Source organism: Vulpes lagopus, chromosome 15, assembly GCF_018345385.1.
Source record: "Vulpes lagopus strain Blue_001 chromosome 15, ASM1834538v1, whole genome shotgun sequence".
In the NCBI taxonomy this organism is placed as follows: domain Eukaryota; kingdom Metazoa; phylum Chordata; class Mammalia; order Carnivora; family Canidae; genus Vulpes; species Vulpes lagopus.
In genome coordinates, this window is record NC_054838.1 from 25,391,002 (window position 1) to 25,410,682 (window position 19,681).

At 39.5% G+C, this 19,681-nt stretch overlaps 1 protein-coding gene across 3 annotated transcripts in view; it reads right to left on the bottom strand.

Moving 5' to 3' along the window:
* Nucleotides 1-19,681, bottom strand: part of C2CD3 (C2 domain containing 3 centriole elongation regulator) — a 149,725-nt gene that overhangs the window by 29,675 nt on the left and 100,369 nt on the right. For all 3 annotated transcript variants that reach the window (XM_041729982.1, XM_041729980.1, XM_041729981.1), the window contains exons 25-29: nucleotides 16,373-16,511; nucleotides 13,533-13,597; nucleotides 9,182-9,387; nucleotides 7,383-7,516; nucleotides 579-740 (exon numbers count right to left, since the gene is read on the bottom strand). In XM_041729982.1, coding sequence (XP_041585916.1) covers nucleotides 579-740; nucleotides 7,383-7,516; nucleotides 9,182-9,387; nucleotides 13,533-13,597; nucleotides 16,373-16,511 — 706 coding nt within the window. The remainder of the gene's footprint in view (nucleotides 1-578; nucleotides 741-7,382; nucleotides 7,517-9,181; nucleotides 9,388-13,532; nucleotides 13,598-16,372; nucleotides 16,512-19,681) is intronic.

Below are 19,681 nucleotides of genomic sequence, written 5' to 3' on the forward strand. Positions count from 1 at the left end.
GCTATCTCCTCCTCTAGGAATGGCAGAGCCAGGATTGGAAGCTAAAACCTTTTCACAGCACCACACTTCTTACTAGATAACCCAGGGGCTAACTCACATGATCTATAATGGCCCCTTCAATTCTCACAGTGCTTCTCTGGCTCAGATGCTGACTAAATTAAGAAAGAGACAAGGGAACATTAATAGGACAGATGCTGGTCTGGAAGAATTCAGTGGTTGTGTGAAGAAAGATGGTGGGCAGGATGAGGTTCTGTAAATTTAAAGTAGATATGAAGCAGTATAGATGTGAGGGTGGTTATTAAGTTTGGTGGATAACCTCAAGTTCCTGTGTTAATAGGTGGATCAGTAATAGAAACCTGTGAAGGAACGGAAGGCCCCAAGCTTGAAAAAGATTTACCTCTGAGGAATCCTGAGAGGTTCCAGGGTCCAGCTCAACACTTACATAGACAAAAGCCCCCTCAACCTCCCAGGGCAATGGTAGCTGGTAGAAGGGTAGTACTGCAGGTTGCCACTGGCCATTTTACCTTGTGCTTGCTTCACTATGGTTTCCTGTGTCTTTTCCCAGCACAGGGCCTTACCTGAGAGAAGTCAGAATGGAAGTACGGGAGGACAAAGGCAGTGTGGTCAGTTTGTCATCACGTGGCAAAACTGCCTCTCCCTGCTGCAGGGATTCATGAAATCGGCGGATATTCTGCACATGCTCTTCATGACGTAATGCCTGACTTCTTGTGGCACTATTTCTGTCAGAAATAAATGGGGCCAAAATAAATTCCGAACCAATGAGAAAACCCCTAATATGATGATCAACCAATAACGCTCCTAACATGGTACTGCAAATCCATCCCCATTACCATAGTGCTGGCTTCACTAATTCTTGCTTAGATTACAACTATTTTCCAAATAATCTTGCCTTCAGTTTTACCCACTCTCCTTTATTTTTCTCTTTTAAAATTTTAATTCCAGTGCAGTTAAAATACAGTGTTATATTAGTTTCAGGTGTATAAGAGTGATATAGCATACATTATTCAGTGCTTATCAAGATAAGTGTACTCTTACTCCCCATCACCTATCTCACCCACACTTCCACCCACCTCCCCTCTGGTGACCATCTGTTCTCTATAGTTAAGAGTCTGCTCCTTGGTTTGTCTCTTTCTTTTCCCCTTTGCTTTGTTTTGCTTCTTAAAGTCCACATAGGAGTGAAATACACTATTTCGTCTTTCTCTGACTTATTTTGCTTAGCATTATATACTCTAGATCCATCCATATTGTTCCAACTGGCAAGATTTCATTCTTTTTAATGGATGAATCATATTCCATTATGTGTGTGTATATACATACACAACCCCGTATCTTTATCCATTTGTCTATCAATGGACACTTGGGCAGGTTCCATAGTTTGCCTATTTGTATATAAATGCTGCAATAAACATGGGGTATTTGCCCTTTGACTTAGTGTTTTTGTATTCTTTGGGGGAAATATCCAGTAGTGCGATTCCTTGATCATAGGGTAGTTCTATTTTTAACTTTTGAGGAGCTTCCACGTTGTCTTCTATAGTGGCTGCACCAGTTTGCAATCCCACCAACAGTGCACGAGGGTTCTTTTTCTCCATATCCTTGCCAATATTTGTTTCTTGTGCTGTTGATTTAGCCATTCTGACAGTGTGAGGTGATATCTCATTATGGTTTTGATTGCATTTCCCTGATGATGAGTGATGTTGAGCATCTTTTCATGTGTCTGTTGGCCACCTGCAAGTCTTTGGAGAAATGTCTGTTCATGCCTTCTGCTCGTTTTTTAACTGAAGTTTTTGTTTTCTTGAGTGTTGAGTTGTATACATTCTTTATATATTCTAGATATTAACCCTTTATTGTATGTCATTTGCAAATATCTTCTCCCATTCAGTAGGCTTTTAGTTTTGTTGGTTTCCTTTGCTGTGCAGATTTTATTTTATTTATTTATTTTTAAAAAAGATTTTATTTATTCATGAGAGACACACAGAGAGACAGAGAGAGAGAGAGAGACAGAGACAGAGAGAGAGGCAGAGACACAGGCAGAGGGAGAAGCAGGCCCCATGCAGGGAGTCCGACGTGGGACTCAATCCCGGGACTCCAGAATCATGCCCTGAACTGAAGGCAGGTGCTTAATTGCTGAGCCACCCAGGGATCCCCGAGAAGATTTTATTTTGATGTAGTCCCAACAGTTTATTTTTGCTTTTGTTTCCCTTGCCTCAGTGGACATATATAGAAAGATGTTGCTATAGCTGATGTCAGAGAAATTATTACTGCTTCAAGGATTTTTATGGTTTCAGGTCTCACATTTAGGTCTTTAATCTATTTTGAATTTATTTTTGTGTATGGTGTAAGAAAGTGGTCCAGTTTCATTCTTTGCATGTTACTGTCCAGTTTTCCCAACACCATTTGTTGAAAAGACTGCGTTTTTCCCATTGCATATTCTTGCCTTTGTTACAGATTAACTGACCATATAACTGTGGGTTTGCGTCTGGGTTTTCTACTCTGTTCCACTCTCCTATGTGTCTATTTTTGTGCCAGTACCATACTGTTTTGATTACTACAGATTGTAATATAACTTGAAGGTCCAGAACTGTGATGCCTTCAGCTTTTCTTTTCTTTTTCAAGACTGCTTTGGCTTTTCAGGTCTCTTATGGTTCCATAAAAATTTTAGGATTGTTTGTTCTAGTTCTGTGAAAAATGCTGTTGGTGTTTTGATAGGGACTGCATTAAATGTGTAGATTGCTTTGGGTAGTATAAACATTTTAATGATATTTATTCTTCCAATATATGAACATTCAATGCCTTTTATTTCTTTTCCCTTCTTTTAATTTTTTTTAAATTTATGATAGTCACACACACACACACACACACACACACACAGAGAGAGAGAGAGAGAGAGAGGGAGAGACACAGGCAGAGGGAGAAGCAGGCTCCATGCACTGGGAGCCCCACGTGGGACTCAATCCCGGGTCTCCAGGATCGCGCCCTGGGCCAAAGGCAGGCGCCAAACCGCTGCGCCACCCAGGGATCCCCCCTTCTTTTTATTTTTTACGTAGGCTCCATGCCCAGTGTGGAGCCCAATGTGAGGCTTGAACCATGAGATCAAGACCTGAGCTGAGATCAAGAGTTGCACGCTTTTTTTTTAAGATTTTATTTATTTATTCATGAGAGACACACAGAGAGAGAGAGAGAGAGAGAGAGAGAGAGAGAGAGGCAGAGACACAGGCAGAGGGAGAAGCAGGCTCCATGCAGGGAGCCTGACGTGGGACTCAATCCCAGGTCTCCAGGATCAGGCCCTGGGCTAAGGGCAACGCTAAACCACTGAGCCACTCGGGCTGCCCCCCATGTGTCCCTTCATAATATTTTCTTACAATTGCTTGTATTTCTGTGGTGTTGGTTATTATTTCTCCTCTTTCATTTGTGATATTGTTTGAGTCCTTTCTCTTTTTTGGATGAATCTGGCTAGAGGTTTATCAATTCTGTTGATTTTTTATTTTTTTCAAAGAAATAGCTCCTGGTTTCACTAATCAGTTCTATTGTTTTTTTTTTTTTAAGTTTCAATGTCAATTATTTCTGCTCTAATTTTTATTATTTCCTTCCTTCTGCTGGTTTTGGGCTGTGTTTTTTCTTCTTTTTAGAGCTCATTTATTTATGTATTTAGATTAATTAACTAGTTTGTTTGTTTGTTTGTTTATTTATTTATTTTTAAAGATTTTACTTATTTATTCATGGGAAACACACAGAGAGAAGCAGAGACATAGGCAGAGGGAGAAGTAAGCTCCCAGTCAGGAACCTGATCCCAGTATCCTGGGATTACACCCTGAGCCAAAGGCAGACGCTCAACCACTGAGCCACCCAGGTGTCCTTTTCGAGCTCCTTTAGGTGCAAGGTTAGGTTTTTTGAGACTTTTCTTGCTTTTCTGACGGAGGCCTGTATTGCTATCAATGTCCATTCTAGAACAGCTTTTGCTGCAACAAAGATTTTGGACCATTGTGTTTTCATTTTCATTTCTCTCCACATACTTTTTGATTTCTTCTTTGATTTCTTAGTTGACCCATTCATTGTTTAGCAGCATGTTATTTTGTACTCTTTCCAGATTTTTTCTTGTGGTTGACTTGTAGTTTCATAGTGTTGTGGCCTGGGATCCCCGGGTGGCGCAGCGGTTTGGCGCCTGCCTTTGGCCCAGGGCGTGAACCTGGAGACCCAGGATCGAATCCCACGTCAGGCTCCCGGTGCATGGAGCCTGCTTCTCCCTCTGCCTGTCTCTCTGCCTCTCTCTGTCTCACTGTGTGCCTATCATAAATTAATAAAAATTAAAAAAAAAAAAAAAAAAAGAAAGCATAGTGTTGTGGCCAGAAAAGATATATATGATTTCAATCTTTTAAAATTTGTTGAGACTTGTTTTGTGGCCTAATATGTGATTTACTATGTAGAATATTCCATATGCACTTGAATACACATTCTTTTCCTTATACCAGTAGCACACTGTAGTGTTTACTGTAGCTTTGTGTTAAGTTTTGAAATTAGGCATTTCTTCTTCATTCTTCTGCCTATTCTGTGTCCTTTGAATTTCCATATGAATTTTTGGACGAGCTGGCCCATTTTCATGAAAAATGAAGCAGGGATTATGATAGAAAGTATGTTGAATCTACAGACTGTTTTGGGGAATTAGGCCATATTAAGTTTTGCAATCTGTGAATGTGGGATGTCCTTCCATTTATTTAGAACTTCTTTAATTTCTTTCAACAATGTTTTGTAGTTTTCAGAGAATAAATTTTGGACTTTTTCACTTACATTTATTTTTAAGCATTTTATTCTTTTTGATGCTATTGTAAATGGAATTGCTTTCTCAATTTCAGTTTGGTTTATTCACTGTTGATGTACAGATAAACTGATTTTGTGTATTATATTTTAAAATGTTCTCAGTTTAGAGGTGCTGGGGGCTCAGCTGATTAAATATCTGACTCTTGATTTCAGCTCAAGTTGTGATTTCAGGGTTGTGAGATTGACCCTGTGTGGAGCTCTGCACTCAGAGGGGAGTTGTCTGCTGGAGGATTTTCTCCCTCTGCCTCTCTCCCCACTCGTACATGCTCTTTCCCTCTCTCTCTGAAAGCAATAAATAAAAGTTGAAAAAAATGTTCTCCGTTTAAATTAAAAAAAAATTAAGATTTATTCATTCAGAGAGAGAGAGAGAAAGAGAGAGAGAGAGAGAGGGGCAGAGACACAGGCAGAGGGAGAAGCAGGCTCCATTGCAGGGAGCCTGATGTGGGACTTGATCAGCCTGATGTGGGACTTAATCCTGGGTCTCCAGGATCACACCCCAGGCTGCAGGCGGCGCTAAACCGCTGCGCCACCAGAGCTGCCCTCAGTTTAAATTTCTAATACGGTAAAAATAGGTACAACTTACCTAAATAAACCTAAATAATTTTTAAGAGTATAAAAGGCTTCTGCAGTAGAAATGTCTGAAAACTACTTTACTGAGGTATAATCAGTTTATAGTAAATTTCACATATTTAAAGTATACAATATGAGGTATTTCTTTGCGTTATAATTTTTTATTGTGACTGAAAAATTATTGACCAAATAACCCTTTATTGGAGAAGTACCAAAACTATTTGGTCTAATTATAGCATAATTTTGTGCCACAATATTGAGTTTTGACGTATGTGCACATCTAAAGAAGCCATTAAAACATTAAGATTATGTACATATCTATCACCTTAAAAGTTTCTTCTTGTCCTTCATAATTCCTCCCTTTTCTTGTTCTATTCATCTTCTCTTATCCCTAGACAATTAGTGATTTGCTTTCTGTCACTATAGATTAGTATGAATTTTCTAGAATTTTATATAAATGGAATCAGATACACGGGACCCTCTTTTGTCTAGCTTCTCTCTCAACATAATTATTTTGAGGTTTATTTTGTTGTATATCAGTATTGCCTTTTGCAAAGTTTTTGAGTGTCATTTCATTATATGAATATACCACAATTTGGTTAGCCTTAGATGGCTAGCTGGATCAGAATGTCATTTTGATATGGTCCTTCTGAAGTGGGAACAGGGATATATATATATTTTAAAGATTTTATTTATTTATTTGAGAGAGAGAGGGAGACAGAGACAGAGAACATGAATGAGAGAGGGGCAGACAGAGAGGAAGAAGCAGGCTCCCCACTGAGCACAGAGCCCAATGTGGGGCTCGATCCCAGGACCCTAGCATCATGACTGGAGCTGAAGACACCTGGGTGCCCCTGGAACAGGGACATTTTTATGTGGACAAAAACCAAACCACTAAACTTAGCTTTTACAATTACTAAATAGTGTCTTCATTATCAACCTATATTTCTATCCTTGTACCAGTACCCTATCCTACCCATGTGTCATGGATTGGCTATGGTCAAAGTAACACCCATAAAATAGATAACAGAACAACTATTTTAGCCTGTGATCTAGGATTTGACAGACACATGGGATCCCTTTATGCAGAAGGCAGAGGCATTTTTCATGTGGTAAGCAAGTAAAGAGCTACAGAGCATTGAAATGGGCCTTTGAGTGGCTAAGTGGTATACAGAGTGTCTTTCTGGACTACTCATAATTGCTGCTGTAGGAATGGCTGTGGTAGGGGAAGATCCTTTACCTTATTCCTGAAGTAGAGAGATAGACACAGGGGGATGGGGGCAGGGGGATGGCAAATGGCACTAGGGCCTGGAAGGAAGTGGGGTGAAAGTAGCAATGTTATTCCTAGACCTTGCCTTTTGAGAGAATGGAATATGTTCTAGCCCTGATATCCATATGCATGTCCATGGTTGGCATGGGGAAGCAACTGGATGGGCCAGTTGCTTTTTATAAAATATCCTGGTTCCTATATTTGGAAAGGGAAAGATCTCAGATAGCTGATTACTGATTTTAGGGATAAAAGTTAAAAGCCTTTGAAGAAAAGAGATAAGTGTTATTTCCACTGAAGCTATCCTTTTGATAGCAGTAAAAGTTCTAGTTTCCTATCTTATAAAAAAAAAGGGGATCCCTGGGTGGCTCAGCAGTTTGGTGCCTGCCTTTGGTCCAGGGCACAATCCTGGAGTCCCAGGATCAAGTCCCGTGTCAGGCTCCCTGCATGGAGCCTGCTTCTCCCTCTGCCTGTGTCTCTGCCTCTCTCTCTCTCTATGTCTATCATGAATAAATAAATAAAACCTTTAAAAAAATATTCTGATTAAAAAAAAAAATTGTTTTCATAGGATCCTGGAGTTCCCAGGGGTTGTAACAGGAGATCAAAGCTCTTCCTGTCTCTAGCTTCTTCCACCAATAAAGGAAAGAGAGAAATGACAAGCCAGTTAGCAGACGTACAACTCTCTATTTCTTCTTATCAAAAAGTCACTCACCTCTCAGGAGAGGAGAAATCAAGTTCCTTTGATGAGGTGTGAATAAATTGTTCTGGGGTCCATTTTGCAATGCAGCTGGGGAATGCAGCATACATATCAGAGGCAGGGAAGGAAAAGGGGCTATATATTGGGATCTGTAGAAATAATGAGAAAAATGGTACACCTGTCACCACAAATCCTTTTGGAACAAAGCAGTATAAATACATTTGTAAATTTGTGTTTAAAAAATTTATTATATGTAGATAAATATAATTTGCTGAGTATTTTCTATGTCTTGAATGCTGCAATAAGCAATTTATATGCATTTTTTTCATTTAAAATTCAAAATAATCTTATGAGGTAGGTACTATTATTATTCCCAATTTATGTACTATGCTATCAGATTGCTTTTTAGTTGCTTTGTTTGTATTTATGCTCCTGCTCTTCCAGCTAGTTTGTGAACTTCTGACTAGATATCATTTTACTTTACAAGTGAGGGTGATGTGGCTGTAATTACTTCTTGACTACCAGGGCTGATGTGAAGGAAAGACCTTCTTATACAGCAACTGTTTAACTCTTTGTTACTTTCTCATGTGGTCACTCATGCATTCAGTATTTACTGATGCCCACCCTGCCAGACCCTGGGCCAGGCACACATGATAAGGGAAATGTAAAACCCTACAATCTTTGCTTTGATAGAGCTCCCCTATCTGGGACAGTCTGGAAAATTCTCCTTTCTTTTACAGTTAAACTCCCTGAAAGAGTTTGTCTGTATTTACTACCATGATTTTTTTTTATAGGAACAATGATTTTAATGTAATAGTTTTTAAAATGTTCAACCAATGTGGTTTCAAACTCCATGCTGCAATTAATCTTATTTAAAAATTGAGATACAAGGATCCCTGGGTGGCGCAGCAGTTTGGCGCCTGCCTTTGGCCCAGGGCGCGATCCTGGAGACCCAGGATCGAGTCCCACGTCGGGCTCCCGGTGCATGGAGCCTGCTTCTCCCTCTGCCTATGTCTCTGCCTCTCTCTCTCTCTGTGTGACTATCATAAATAAATAAAAATTAAAAAAATAAAAATAAAAATTGAGATACAGCCATTTGTGACAACATGGATGGATCTAGAGGGTATAATGCTAAGTGAAATAAGTCAGAGAAAGACAAATACCTTATGATTTCGCTTATATGTGGATCTAAAAAAACAAATTAATAAACAATCAAAAAAGCAGAAAGAGACCCATAAATACAGAGAACAAACTGATGGTTTCTACAGGGGAAGAAGATGGGCGGTGGACAAAATCAGTGAAAGGGAGTGGGAGATACAGGCTTCTGGGTATGGAATGAACAAGTTGTGGGAATAAAAGGCACAGCATGGGGGTAAGTCAATGGTATTGTAATAGTATTGTATGGTGACAGACCGTTAGCTACACTTGTGGTGAGCACAGCATGGTGTATAAATTTGTTCAGTCACTGTGTTGTACACCTGATACTAATGTAGCATTATGTGTCAACTATACTCAAGTAAAACAATTTTTTAAAAATTGAGATATAATTAATGTATTATAAAGGTCACCCTTTAAAATTCAATTCAGTAATTTTCAGTATATTCAGAGTTGTGCATCCATCACCACTGTGTAATTCCTCTATGTACACAACCGTATAATTTTTATCATCCTAAAAAGGTTATGAGATCATTATGAGACACAAATATATAATGTGTTCTGTAAGCTGGAAAGTACCAAGCACATGTAGAGGATCTTCTTATAGATTTTGCTCAGTAGAACCCTTACTGGTCAAGAATGTGAATCAGGATACGTACCAGTGATCCTGGGGTCTCCATCCCACGTCTTGATTGTCTTTCTTCCTTGAAGTGCATCAAACTCTCTAGAGGGGAGATAGCAACTTTTATCTGCCCCTGGCACTCTCCACTGAAGTCTGTGATGTTGTACCAGCCACAGACAAACTGGAAGCCAGAAAGAAGTGGGGAGAGGTCCACTGAGGCAAAGCCAATCACCCTCTCCTCATCTGTGGGGAAAAGAGAAGAGCTGGGCAGTATGGCTGGGCATGTCTTGCCACTGACATTAGAGGCTGCACACAGAGAAGCTGATTCAGGGGACTGTGGGGCAGGACAGGGATTTCAGTGATTCCAAAATCAACAGAGAGGACAGATAATGAGAGAGACTGGCACACAGCCTGCTTTCTACTCTTATGAATTCCCTTTTTGAATAGCAGGGAAAAGCTAGCAGGGTTGAGTTTTTGTCCTCTTGATATAGGCAACTGGAAAACAACCTTAAACACAGGAAACACTTCTTTTTTCCTTGTTATCGTGTCTCCGTGATTTTTCTCAGGGCAGTGAGTCTTGAAAGAAATCATTTGAAAGACCATCATCTTTGGAATTACGAGGGATTTGCATTTTCCCATTCATACTTGTCTGTATTTTCCAAATTCTCAATAACCCACATATGCATTATAGTTAATTAAGAACAAAAGTGATATAAATCACAAAAGAAAAATAACCCCCTAGAAAACCTGTACATGGTGCAAAATAACAGCTTGGACTCAGGCTTGTAAGAGTAAGACCCCTTCTTGGTTGGACAAGCAACCATGCTATGACCTTTGTTCTCAGACTCATTGCTTTTTGTTCCTTATGTCTGACATGAAAGTGGCTGGGGACAAACAGACCTGCATTCCTCTACAAGTTGTTTTCTATGGACTCCATTCCTGATAATGAGTATCAAAGGCTGACTACCAAAAATGGACACAATTCTCAGTTTTCAATTTGCTAAATAAATCAAAGAATGCAATTTTTTAAGAATGGTCACTAGTTTCCCAGTTTCTTATACATGCTGCTGGTAACACTGAACTCATTACACACTGTTTAACATTTGTTTAGACACCTTGCTCTTCTTTAAACTGCGACTCACCTAAAAGCTGAGACCAAGCATCACTTGTTTTATGTTCTCTACACTCTCTATTCCTGGCATAAATCTTTCCATGTACTGAGGAAGTTGATCAACCTCCACTGAGAACACAAATGAACTGGCCAATGTAGAGTGGGACAAAGAAGCAGAGCACCACAATAGCTAATCTGAGTGTGGCTTTGATTTGAAAACACATTATTATAACTTCCCAAACCTCAAGTCTCATATATACAATGAGAAGGACTAATAAACTAGATTTAAGATCCTCTTCAACTTGGACAGTCTTTTTTTTTTTTTTTCTTTTAAGATTTTATTTATTTATTCATGAGAGAACAGAGAGAGAGAGGCAGAGACATAGGCAGAGGGAGAGGCAGGCTCCATGTAGGGAGCCCGATGTGGGACTCAATCCCAGGACTCCAGGATCATGCCCTGGGCCGAAGGCAGATGCTCAACCACTGAGCCAACCAGGCATCCCTCAACTTGGACAGTCTTAAGAGTCTAGGAATGTTTGAAGTTGTGTTCCTCAGAGTAGGAGTCAAGTAGTTCTTACCCAATGGGAGTGAAGAATGATGGCTAGAACCATTATTTTGCACTCCAAAGATTTTTTTATAGCTTTGCAAAGAAAATTAATCTTGTTTTATTTGGTTAGCCAAACATAACCTGTTCTTGATAGACTGTAACTTTAGGTAACACTTGGAGGGTTCTGCTTAACATAAAAGCACAATATCTTAAACATACCTGAGGAGAAATCAGGCTAAACTGATCATTGAGAAAAACAATAGCTTTGAAGAGCTCAAGTTTAATATCGTATTTAGTGGGACAACTCATCATTCTTTCTTTATAGTTTTATGTTCTAATGATTTCAAACTTTCTTCATACTCTTTCTTTACTCTAGATTTTTGTATTTGCTGTAGCCTCTGACTATATTATGTCATGCCCCTTCATTTCTTGCTGACGAATGCTCCAGGAAGCCTTCTCTACCATCCTCAGTCTGAAGCAGATATCCCCTTCCAGAACACCCTATATTTGCCTAATCATACTATCCTCTAATTGTCTCCCCCATAGGGTACAAGGTCTGTGAGGACAGAGACCATGTATGTCTTATTTTACCTTTGAATCCCTAGCACCTAGCATAGTGCCTGGCATAGAGTAGGAACTCAAATATTTATTGAACACAGCTGGGTCTGGTTTGCATAGCTGAGGCTATGCGGAAAGGATGGAGTTAAGGGAAAAGAGTCATCTATTTCCACTGAGAGAGCTAGACAAATGCGGTCAGTTGGGTCTAGGTATTTTCCCAATCTCCATTTACAACAGGTTTTACAGGATTCTCTGGGGGTCCTGGAAGATAGGGAATGTATTTTGTTCTTCTCTATACTGAATAGCCCTAGCATAGTACCTAACACATAGTAAGCATAAAAAAACCAGCTCCATTTATTAAGCACCAATTATGTGCCAAATACTTTATAAATATTATCTCTAATCCTTATAAAAACCCTACATGGCAGGTACTATTATCCTAATTTTATTCAGATGGAAACAAAGGCTCAAAGAGGTAAAGTGTTTTAGCTTAGATCATATAATTTATAAATGACAGAGCCAAGATTTGAATCCAGGTCTGTATAAGACCAAAGCTTATTCTTTTTTTTCTTGTTATACTAAGTGCTGAATTGAGTCAAACCCTAGTCTGCTTGACAATCTCTGGAGTACTTTAGAGAAAAGAGAAGAATAGAAAGCCAGAGAGGAGGGTGGAGCCTAAATACAGCAGGAATTCCTTGTGTTGATTCAGAGAAAATGGATTTATGATCAGTTCCTGCCACATTTATGAGGTTTGGTGGGGGTGGGGGACATAAGTGAAACCAAGGCAGGAGCATGGGACAAATCACTGAAGTAAGGTTCATGGCATCATTTTGAAACAGAAGCACAAGAGGAGAGCCGGAACTGCTCTCAGGTCTTTATTTTTTTAAAGGATTTTACTTATTTATTTGAGAGAGAGAGTGCATGAGTGAGAGGCAAAGGGAGAGGGAGAAGCAGACTCCCCACAGCAGGGAGCCCATTGCGGGACTGGATCCCAGCACCCCTGAACTGAAGGCAGATGCTTAACTGACTGAGCCCCCAGGCACCTTACTCTCAGGTCTTTATTAGGCTCTGGAGTTAGCTCTGAAACTTATCACTGGCAAATAAAAACTGTAATGCTGTAGATTCAAAACAACTGAAGGTCTGGAAACTAGATCCTAGCAAGAATGTTAAAAGAGCTAGATTTATAGTAAGGATTTAAGACAAAATTTTCTAAATACAGAAGCTGTGAGATAGCTCAATGTCCTCATCCATTCACCTTTCCCATCCAATCTTACTAGCATGGTGAAGTACAAAGGGTGAAGGCTGTACAGCCAGTCAACTGGGTTCAAATCCTCATTCCATTAATTAATATGATCTTAGTCAAGCCCCTAAACTTCCTTGGGGCTCAGTTGTTACATTTACAACACTGAATGAATTATGTTTTTGCCTTGCAGGATTAGAGAGGCTTATAAAGCTCTCAGCACATTGCCATTCACTAATAAGAATAAAAACTGAGATGGTTTTACTAAGTATCTGGCACTCATTTAATTCTCCCACTGAGGTAGGTACTATTATGCCTATTTTATAAAGAAAGAAACTGAAGGAAAGAGAAATTAAGTTACCCAAGTCACACTATCTTGTAAGGGGTAAGAACTGGTATCTGAATTCCAAGAGTGTTACTTTAGAGTCTGTGCTCTAAATATTGTTGAATTACACCTCTTAATAATGGTAGCTGAATAAAACTAGGTTCAAGGACCATGCTGTCAGTACCTCCATCCTGGGGAGGCTCTTAAAACAAGATTCTAGTGTTATGTACTGCTTAAAAATGCTGGGATCTTGGTTAATAAGCCAGAGTCAACAGAAGATAAAACATATAAAGAGGACGAAATCACTTGTGTGTGGCAGGCTGTACACTGTGACTGCTGAGATACAACTGGAAAGATTAAATGTACTTGGACTTCTGCACTAAACAGGCAGTCCAAAAAAATGACATAACTTCTAAGGATTTAAATTCCATAGGAGAATAATGTGACATTCTTGAGATTCTCTCTAGCACATATATGAGCTCCTTGCATCACAAGTGCCATGGTTTGGTTTCACTTGGTTAAAAAAAGAAAAGGATTGGGAAATTGTCAACAGTATGTGAGCTTATTTTCACAGCCAGAACAGATATTCACAGAATAGAGTTCTTACCTCCTTTATGCCAAACTTTGAACACCAGAGTTTGTTGAGGGTCCAAAAGAAGCTCTTTTGATAGCCTGTTAAGAAAAACATGGAAAATTGAACTCCAATTAAAAAAAAAAAAAAAAAAGAAAAATAAAAACAACCACCATAAATTAATTGTGTAGGAAGCATCTGCCATATGAAACTTATATTTGAAGAATATCTTGTAGTTTGCAAAGCACTTTCCTAACACTTTCATTTCATCTTCATGGTCATCTTCTAGGATGTGTTTTTACCCTAACAGTTAAAATGAGGGATGGAAGCTCAGAGAGAAGTAACTGGCCAAGACTTGAAATCAGGCTCCCCTGATGCAGTACTTTCCTGTCTGATGTTATCTGCCACATTCAAACTCTTTATCTCAGGACGAGAGGAAGTGTAGAAAGAGAGCACCTCAAGATGTAAGGAACAGTTTTACTGGAGCAAGGTAGGGATTCTTTCCATCTGACGTGGAAAGAGGATGGTGGGAAGGGAGGGAGGAAGAGGGGAAAACAACACCCACTGAGGGCCTCCCGTAGGCCAGGCATGTGTAATCTGTGCAAAAGCCTGGACATGGGCATTATTACCCCTGCTTTACAGATGATAAAGGTGGGCTCAGGGAGGTGAATTGACTTGCTCAAGGTCACAAGAGAGTCAGTAAGTGGGAGGGATAGTATTTAAAGCTTAGTTTGGGGATCCCTGGGTGGCTCAGCGGTTTGGCGCCTGCCTTTGGCCCAGGGCGCGATCCTGGAGACCCGGGATCGAATCCCACATCGGGCTCCCGGTGCATGGAGCCTGCTTCTCCCTCTGCCTGTGTCTCTGCCTCTCTCTCTCTCTTTGACTATCATAAATAAATAAAAATTAAAAAAAAAAATAAAGCTTAGTTTGCTTGATTCTAAAGCCAAACTGTACACAGGCAAGGCACCAAAATAAGAAAGTACCCAATTTTCATACCAGATAAAGAAGTGGATATGGTATTCAGTGAACATCTCTTATACATTTTATATGAAGTGACTTCTATCATTTTAAAGTACAGAGACTTGGAAAGTTCCAAACCAGGTGCCATTGCTCCAGGAGCTCCAGGGAAAACCAAGAGACTTAATTTCCTTCCCTAGATACCACTGGGGAACTGAAGATAATCCACTTCAAGACCAATGAGAGGCCTTGTGATAAAGTGAAATAAGTACTGTATCAAAAATCTGAATTCTAGCTGGTGGTCAAAATACCTACCTCTGAATTCCTGCTCTAGTACTGTCACCTGAGTGACCCTGGGAATTAAGACTTTTTGAGCCCTGTTTTTCTTACCTGTTAAATGGGATAATATTTTCTACCTCCAAGGTTACTAGGAGCATCAAATGAATGTTTTGTGATAGAGTAACTATAAACAAAACCATTATTCGTTTTTTCTTCTAATCTTCCCTCTGCTATCAACAGACTATGTAACCTCCCTGGTCCACAGTTTTAACTTTAAAGTGAGGGGATGAAATTAGGAGACTGTCAATGTTCTTCTGTCAAGTCCATAAAGTTAAGCTCTGAGTGAATAAATCATCTTCACTTAGAAGCTGAGCCCCCTAGCCTCCTGCCTTTTAAGGCAGATTTGATATTTTAGATCTCAAGTACCTTTCTGTAATTTCCAGTAGCTCACCATAGATAGTAATGAGTTGTCACTGTAGTTCTAGCTCCTGACTCAGGTCAGTCTCTCAAATTTCAAAACACTGAACATGTGAGCAACTGCTGAGGCTCAATTAGGTACATAAATCATGTGAGAAAATAGCAGATCAGACACCACGTGGTTGTGCCTAGTGTTGATGGTCAAGAGAGAAACTTTATAAAAAGGTGATACAGTATAAGGATAACAATAGTTATACTACAACTCACGCTTTTAAGGACGATGAAACAGATAATGAAGAAAAGGGAGGGTGAGCCCTGCACTGCAGCAGCACTGGGCCTGTCAGCCCCTGACCTCCAATATTCGAGTCTTCCAAAGGAGGTCTAACATTCCTTGAGTACCTGCTATGTACCATGAGGTAATTTTCCTAAAGGTCACCTAATCTGGACCTCACAATAACCCTGTAAAAATTAACCCCCCCTTTGCAGATAAGGAATCTCATTACAATGAGATTACATTGATTACATTACAATGTAATTTGTTCACACTACTAGTAAATGACAGAGATGGGGCTGGAGGCCATATCTCTCTTGGTGCAAAGCTCAGGCTCTTTTCATTGTACCAGAAATCTTTTTCAAGGATATGCAATCCATTGCCTTTCCTGAAATTAGTTTGCTCTGCCTTCTTCACCTTAGGTAAATTGTGTACATTCTTCAATACTCAGCTGAATTATCTTTTTTTTTTTTCTTAGCTGAATTACCTTATTTTAAAAGCCTTCTCTGAACTTATAGGTTAGCCTAAATTACCTTTCTGAGATGCACTAGAATCCTTTTTTACTACTTTTACAGCACTTGTCACATTCTATTGTATATTTTCCCAGGTAGATCATGAACACCTCAATAGCAAGGACTGTCTTAATCATCTTTAATTCCCAGTCCCTAGAACAAAGCAGGGAATATAAGAGGTCCCTTCACTGAATAGCTTTTGAGTTGTATGGAATCAAAAGAGCTAAAAAAAAAGTGAAAAAAAAAATACTGTGGTAAAACCTTTAAACCACTACTAGCTGTGAATTCATAAGCTCCCTGATTAAATAACTGCTTGATAAGAAAAGCATTTTCCAGGTCTGCTCAATATTGTTGGGTCTGTTACATTCCTTGATCTGAGTTTGTCTCTTGGAACAAAAAGTGGATTCCGCAAGACTGATGGGATACCATAAAATACAAACCTTGATTGCTGTTGAAAATTCCAGATGGGGGAATCTGTGTTTTCAACCACTTGGGTGTAGACAGGAGATGGCTCATCAGCCGTTGCAAAGGATACACAACAACTGGGTATCAATACTTTTCGCTCTGTCAAGGGACTCCCTGAAATAGAACACAGTGGAATGACTGACTTTAGGGTGCCAGAAAGAATGTCTGGAAGCCTTCTATTATACAGGTATAAGCAGGACCATTCCTAGCTCTCTCCTACCTTTGGGTTACTATGTGTCAGGTACTGTTCCAAGTACTATATATGTATTTAAACCTTACATCAACCTACCTGTGAGGTGGGTTTTATGATAATTCCCATTATATAGATGAAAAAGCTGAGGTACAGAAAATTTAAACATCTATTAAGTAGTCACACGTTTATTAAATAATAGACCCGAGAGAGTAAAATCAAGATTCTGGCTCTAGAGTCCAAGCTCTCAGACATATTTTGTATTGCCCCTACTAGATAAAGAAACATAAAACACTCAGTACAGTGCTGGTGTTAATTCTACAAGATCAAGTTTCCAATGTGGGGGACTCTTTTAGTCTCTCCTAAAACAAAGTAAAATGGTTTTCTTTTTCTCTTTCCTAGAAGAGTAGCAGCACGTAAGGGTAAATCTGAACTAGAGGGTTATAAAGAGGCAATATGAAAGCATTAAGGCTCTTCATTTCTTAAATTCAAAACCCAAACACAGAAATCAGAATGTGTATTTTTCACATTTTGCTAGCCTGTATTCCAGTCCTAATGAGGACCTAGAGCAGTTTTTCTTCAGTCATTTTCATTTTACCCAAAAAATCACTTCTGTGTATGTCTGTTTTGCAGGGGCTGACAAATGAGGTCCACACAAGGAGGATGAATGTCCTGAATTATATTCATACAAATTTAACCTTAAGAGTTAAGAGATGTAGAGAGCATACTTTTTTTTTTTTTTAAAGATTTTATTTATTTATTCATGAGAGACACACAGACAGAGAGAGGCAGACACACAGGCAGAGGGAGAAGCAGGTTCCATGCGGGGAGCCCGACATGGGACTCAATCCTGGGTCCTCAGGATCATGCCCTGGGCTGAAGGCGGCACTAAACTGCTGAGCTATCCAGGCTGCCCGAGAGCATTCTTTTTTTCCTCTTTTCTTTTCTTCTTCTTCTTTTTTTAAAAGATTTTATTTATTTATTCATGAGAGACAAAGAGACAGAGAGGCAGAGACACAGGCAGAGGGAGAAGCAGGCTCCATGAAGGGAGCCTGATAAGGGACTCGATCCCGGGAGTCCAGGATCACGCCCTGAGCCAAAGGCAGATGCTCAACCGCTGAGCCACCCAGGTGTCCCTAAGAGAGCATACTTTTCATATAAGATCTCAATATGTTGCCTAAGTCTACTTACCTAGATTTCTATTCAAGGAGATATAATTGTTTGTTGAGGACTCAATTTAAGTTAGAAAGTTTAACATTAAAATTTTTTATTTTATATGTGAGTGGAAAAAAACAACATAAAATGAAGATGGTTGCTGAAACTAGATAGTCTATAACTGAGCTGTTTAACAAGATAACCACTAGCCACATGTCGTTATTTAAATTGATGAAAATAAATAAGATGAAAAATAACCACTAGCCACATTTCAAGTGCTCAATAGTCACATGTGGCTAATGGCTACCATTCTGGACAGAAGATGTAGAACATATCCATCATAGTACAGAGTTCGTTTGAAGTGCTGAATAGACTATATAATATAGGCTACATATTCCATAAGATCACTTTTAGCTCTCAAGTGCTATGAATCTCAGGATTACAGATGAAGGAAAGAGAAAAGAATAAAAAAAAAAAGGAGTATCTAAAACATAATTTATACAATCAGAGGAACAAAAAACTCTCATCATCATTATTGCCATAGAGTCTCTCAGCACCCATGATGTAAAATGGCTGGAGTGAGTTCTTTCCTCTAACTGGATACCCCCTGGCACGGCTGCTGTCTCTCTCTCTCTCTCTTACTTAGCCTTACCTTTATCTCTTTCTCCCACTTTTCTCAGAAAGTCTTAAGCTTTTCAACTGGTTTCTTCCAATAACATGTCATAAACCCTCACAACTATGTAGAGATAATCTACCTCTCTGTTGGCAGTTCCCACAGCATTCTGTAATAATTTGTGTGTCTGTGTGAGAGATCTCTGAATGTGGGGAGTGGGCCCAAATCCCTTATGAAAGGTTTGCAGACCGACTACTACCTTTGTCTATAGACAGTTGCCAGGGTTGAAGAAAAGAGAGAAGCTGCCTTGGTCTGCCTGCACTGTGCACCAGCAGAGGACCACATCTGCTCAGGAAAGCTCTGAGAGAGATCAGCAGAGAGGACCAATTGTGGGTCTGAGAGGCAGGACCTTAGGTTCCTGTGTGCTCTGCCACTCATTTAGCATGACTTGTCAGACACTTCATTCTGGTGCTCTGGGTATCAGTTTTCTCATCTGAAACGTGCACCCAGTTGCTTCCCACAATAAAATTCTATGATTCTAGATGTCTACTAGTACTGCTCAGCACTTTCACTCATACTGCCCACCTCTGCTCTACCCCTTTTAAGATTTGTTATTTTTGAAGATGCTATCTCCTAAAGGCCTTGAAATAAAACTATTATTTTGACTTTGGAAGAAAAACTTTCCTTACTTAGTCTTGAATAGAAATATTCCTTTCAGTCAAACAGGCAGATGACAAATCAGCTTTAGAAAGCAAGTTATCAGGTTTCCCTGGCTCTCTCCTTGTGGGTGGAAATTCAGGTGGGCCTGTTAACATTTCTGGAAAAGGTCAAGTTCTGAAACACTTTTGGAGGCAGCCTAGAAGAAAGCTGCTATACCTCCCACAGGCTGGGATACACATCCAGAGCAGTTATGAAAACTTGAGATGAACTAGCTTTACCATTTTCACTAGATTTCCTGTGTTTTACATAAATATATGCATCAAGAAAGATATAATTGTTTCAAAGAGATTAAATAACAGCCCCTTATGTTTGGATAACACCTTATAGCTTACAAACTTTTCATATATACTAAACTTATGCTGATAACATACCTGAAAATCACACAAGACATGTCTCTAATTCACAAGTAAGGCAACCAGGGAACAGAAAAGTAAAGTGGCTTGCTCATTGCACACCTGTCTAACTAGCATTTGGAAGATGTAGCTAGGTTTCCTGACTACCTACTCCAGGGGTTTTCCATTGCAATAGGTCTAATTAACTCTATTTGGTTAAGAGCTCCCCCTCTGGCCTGGAATGAATGCATGAAAACTTTCCTCTCAAGCAATG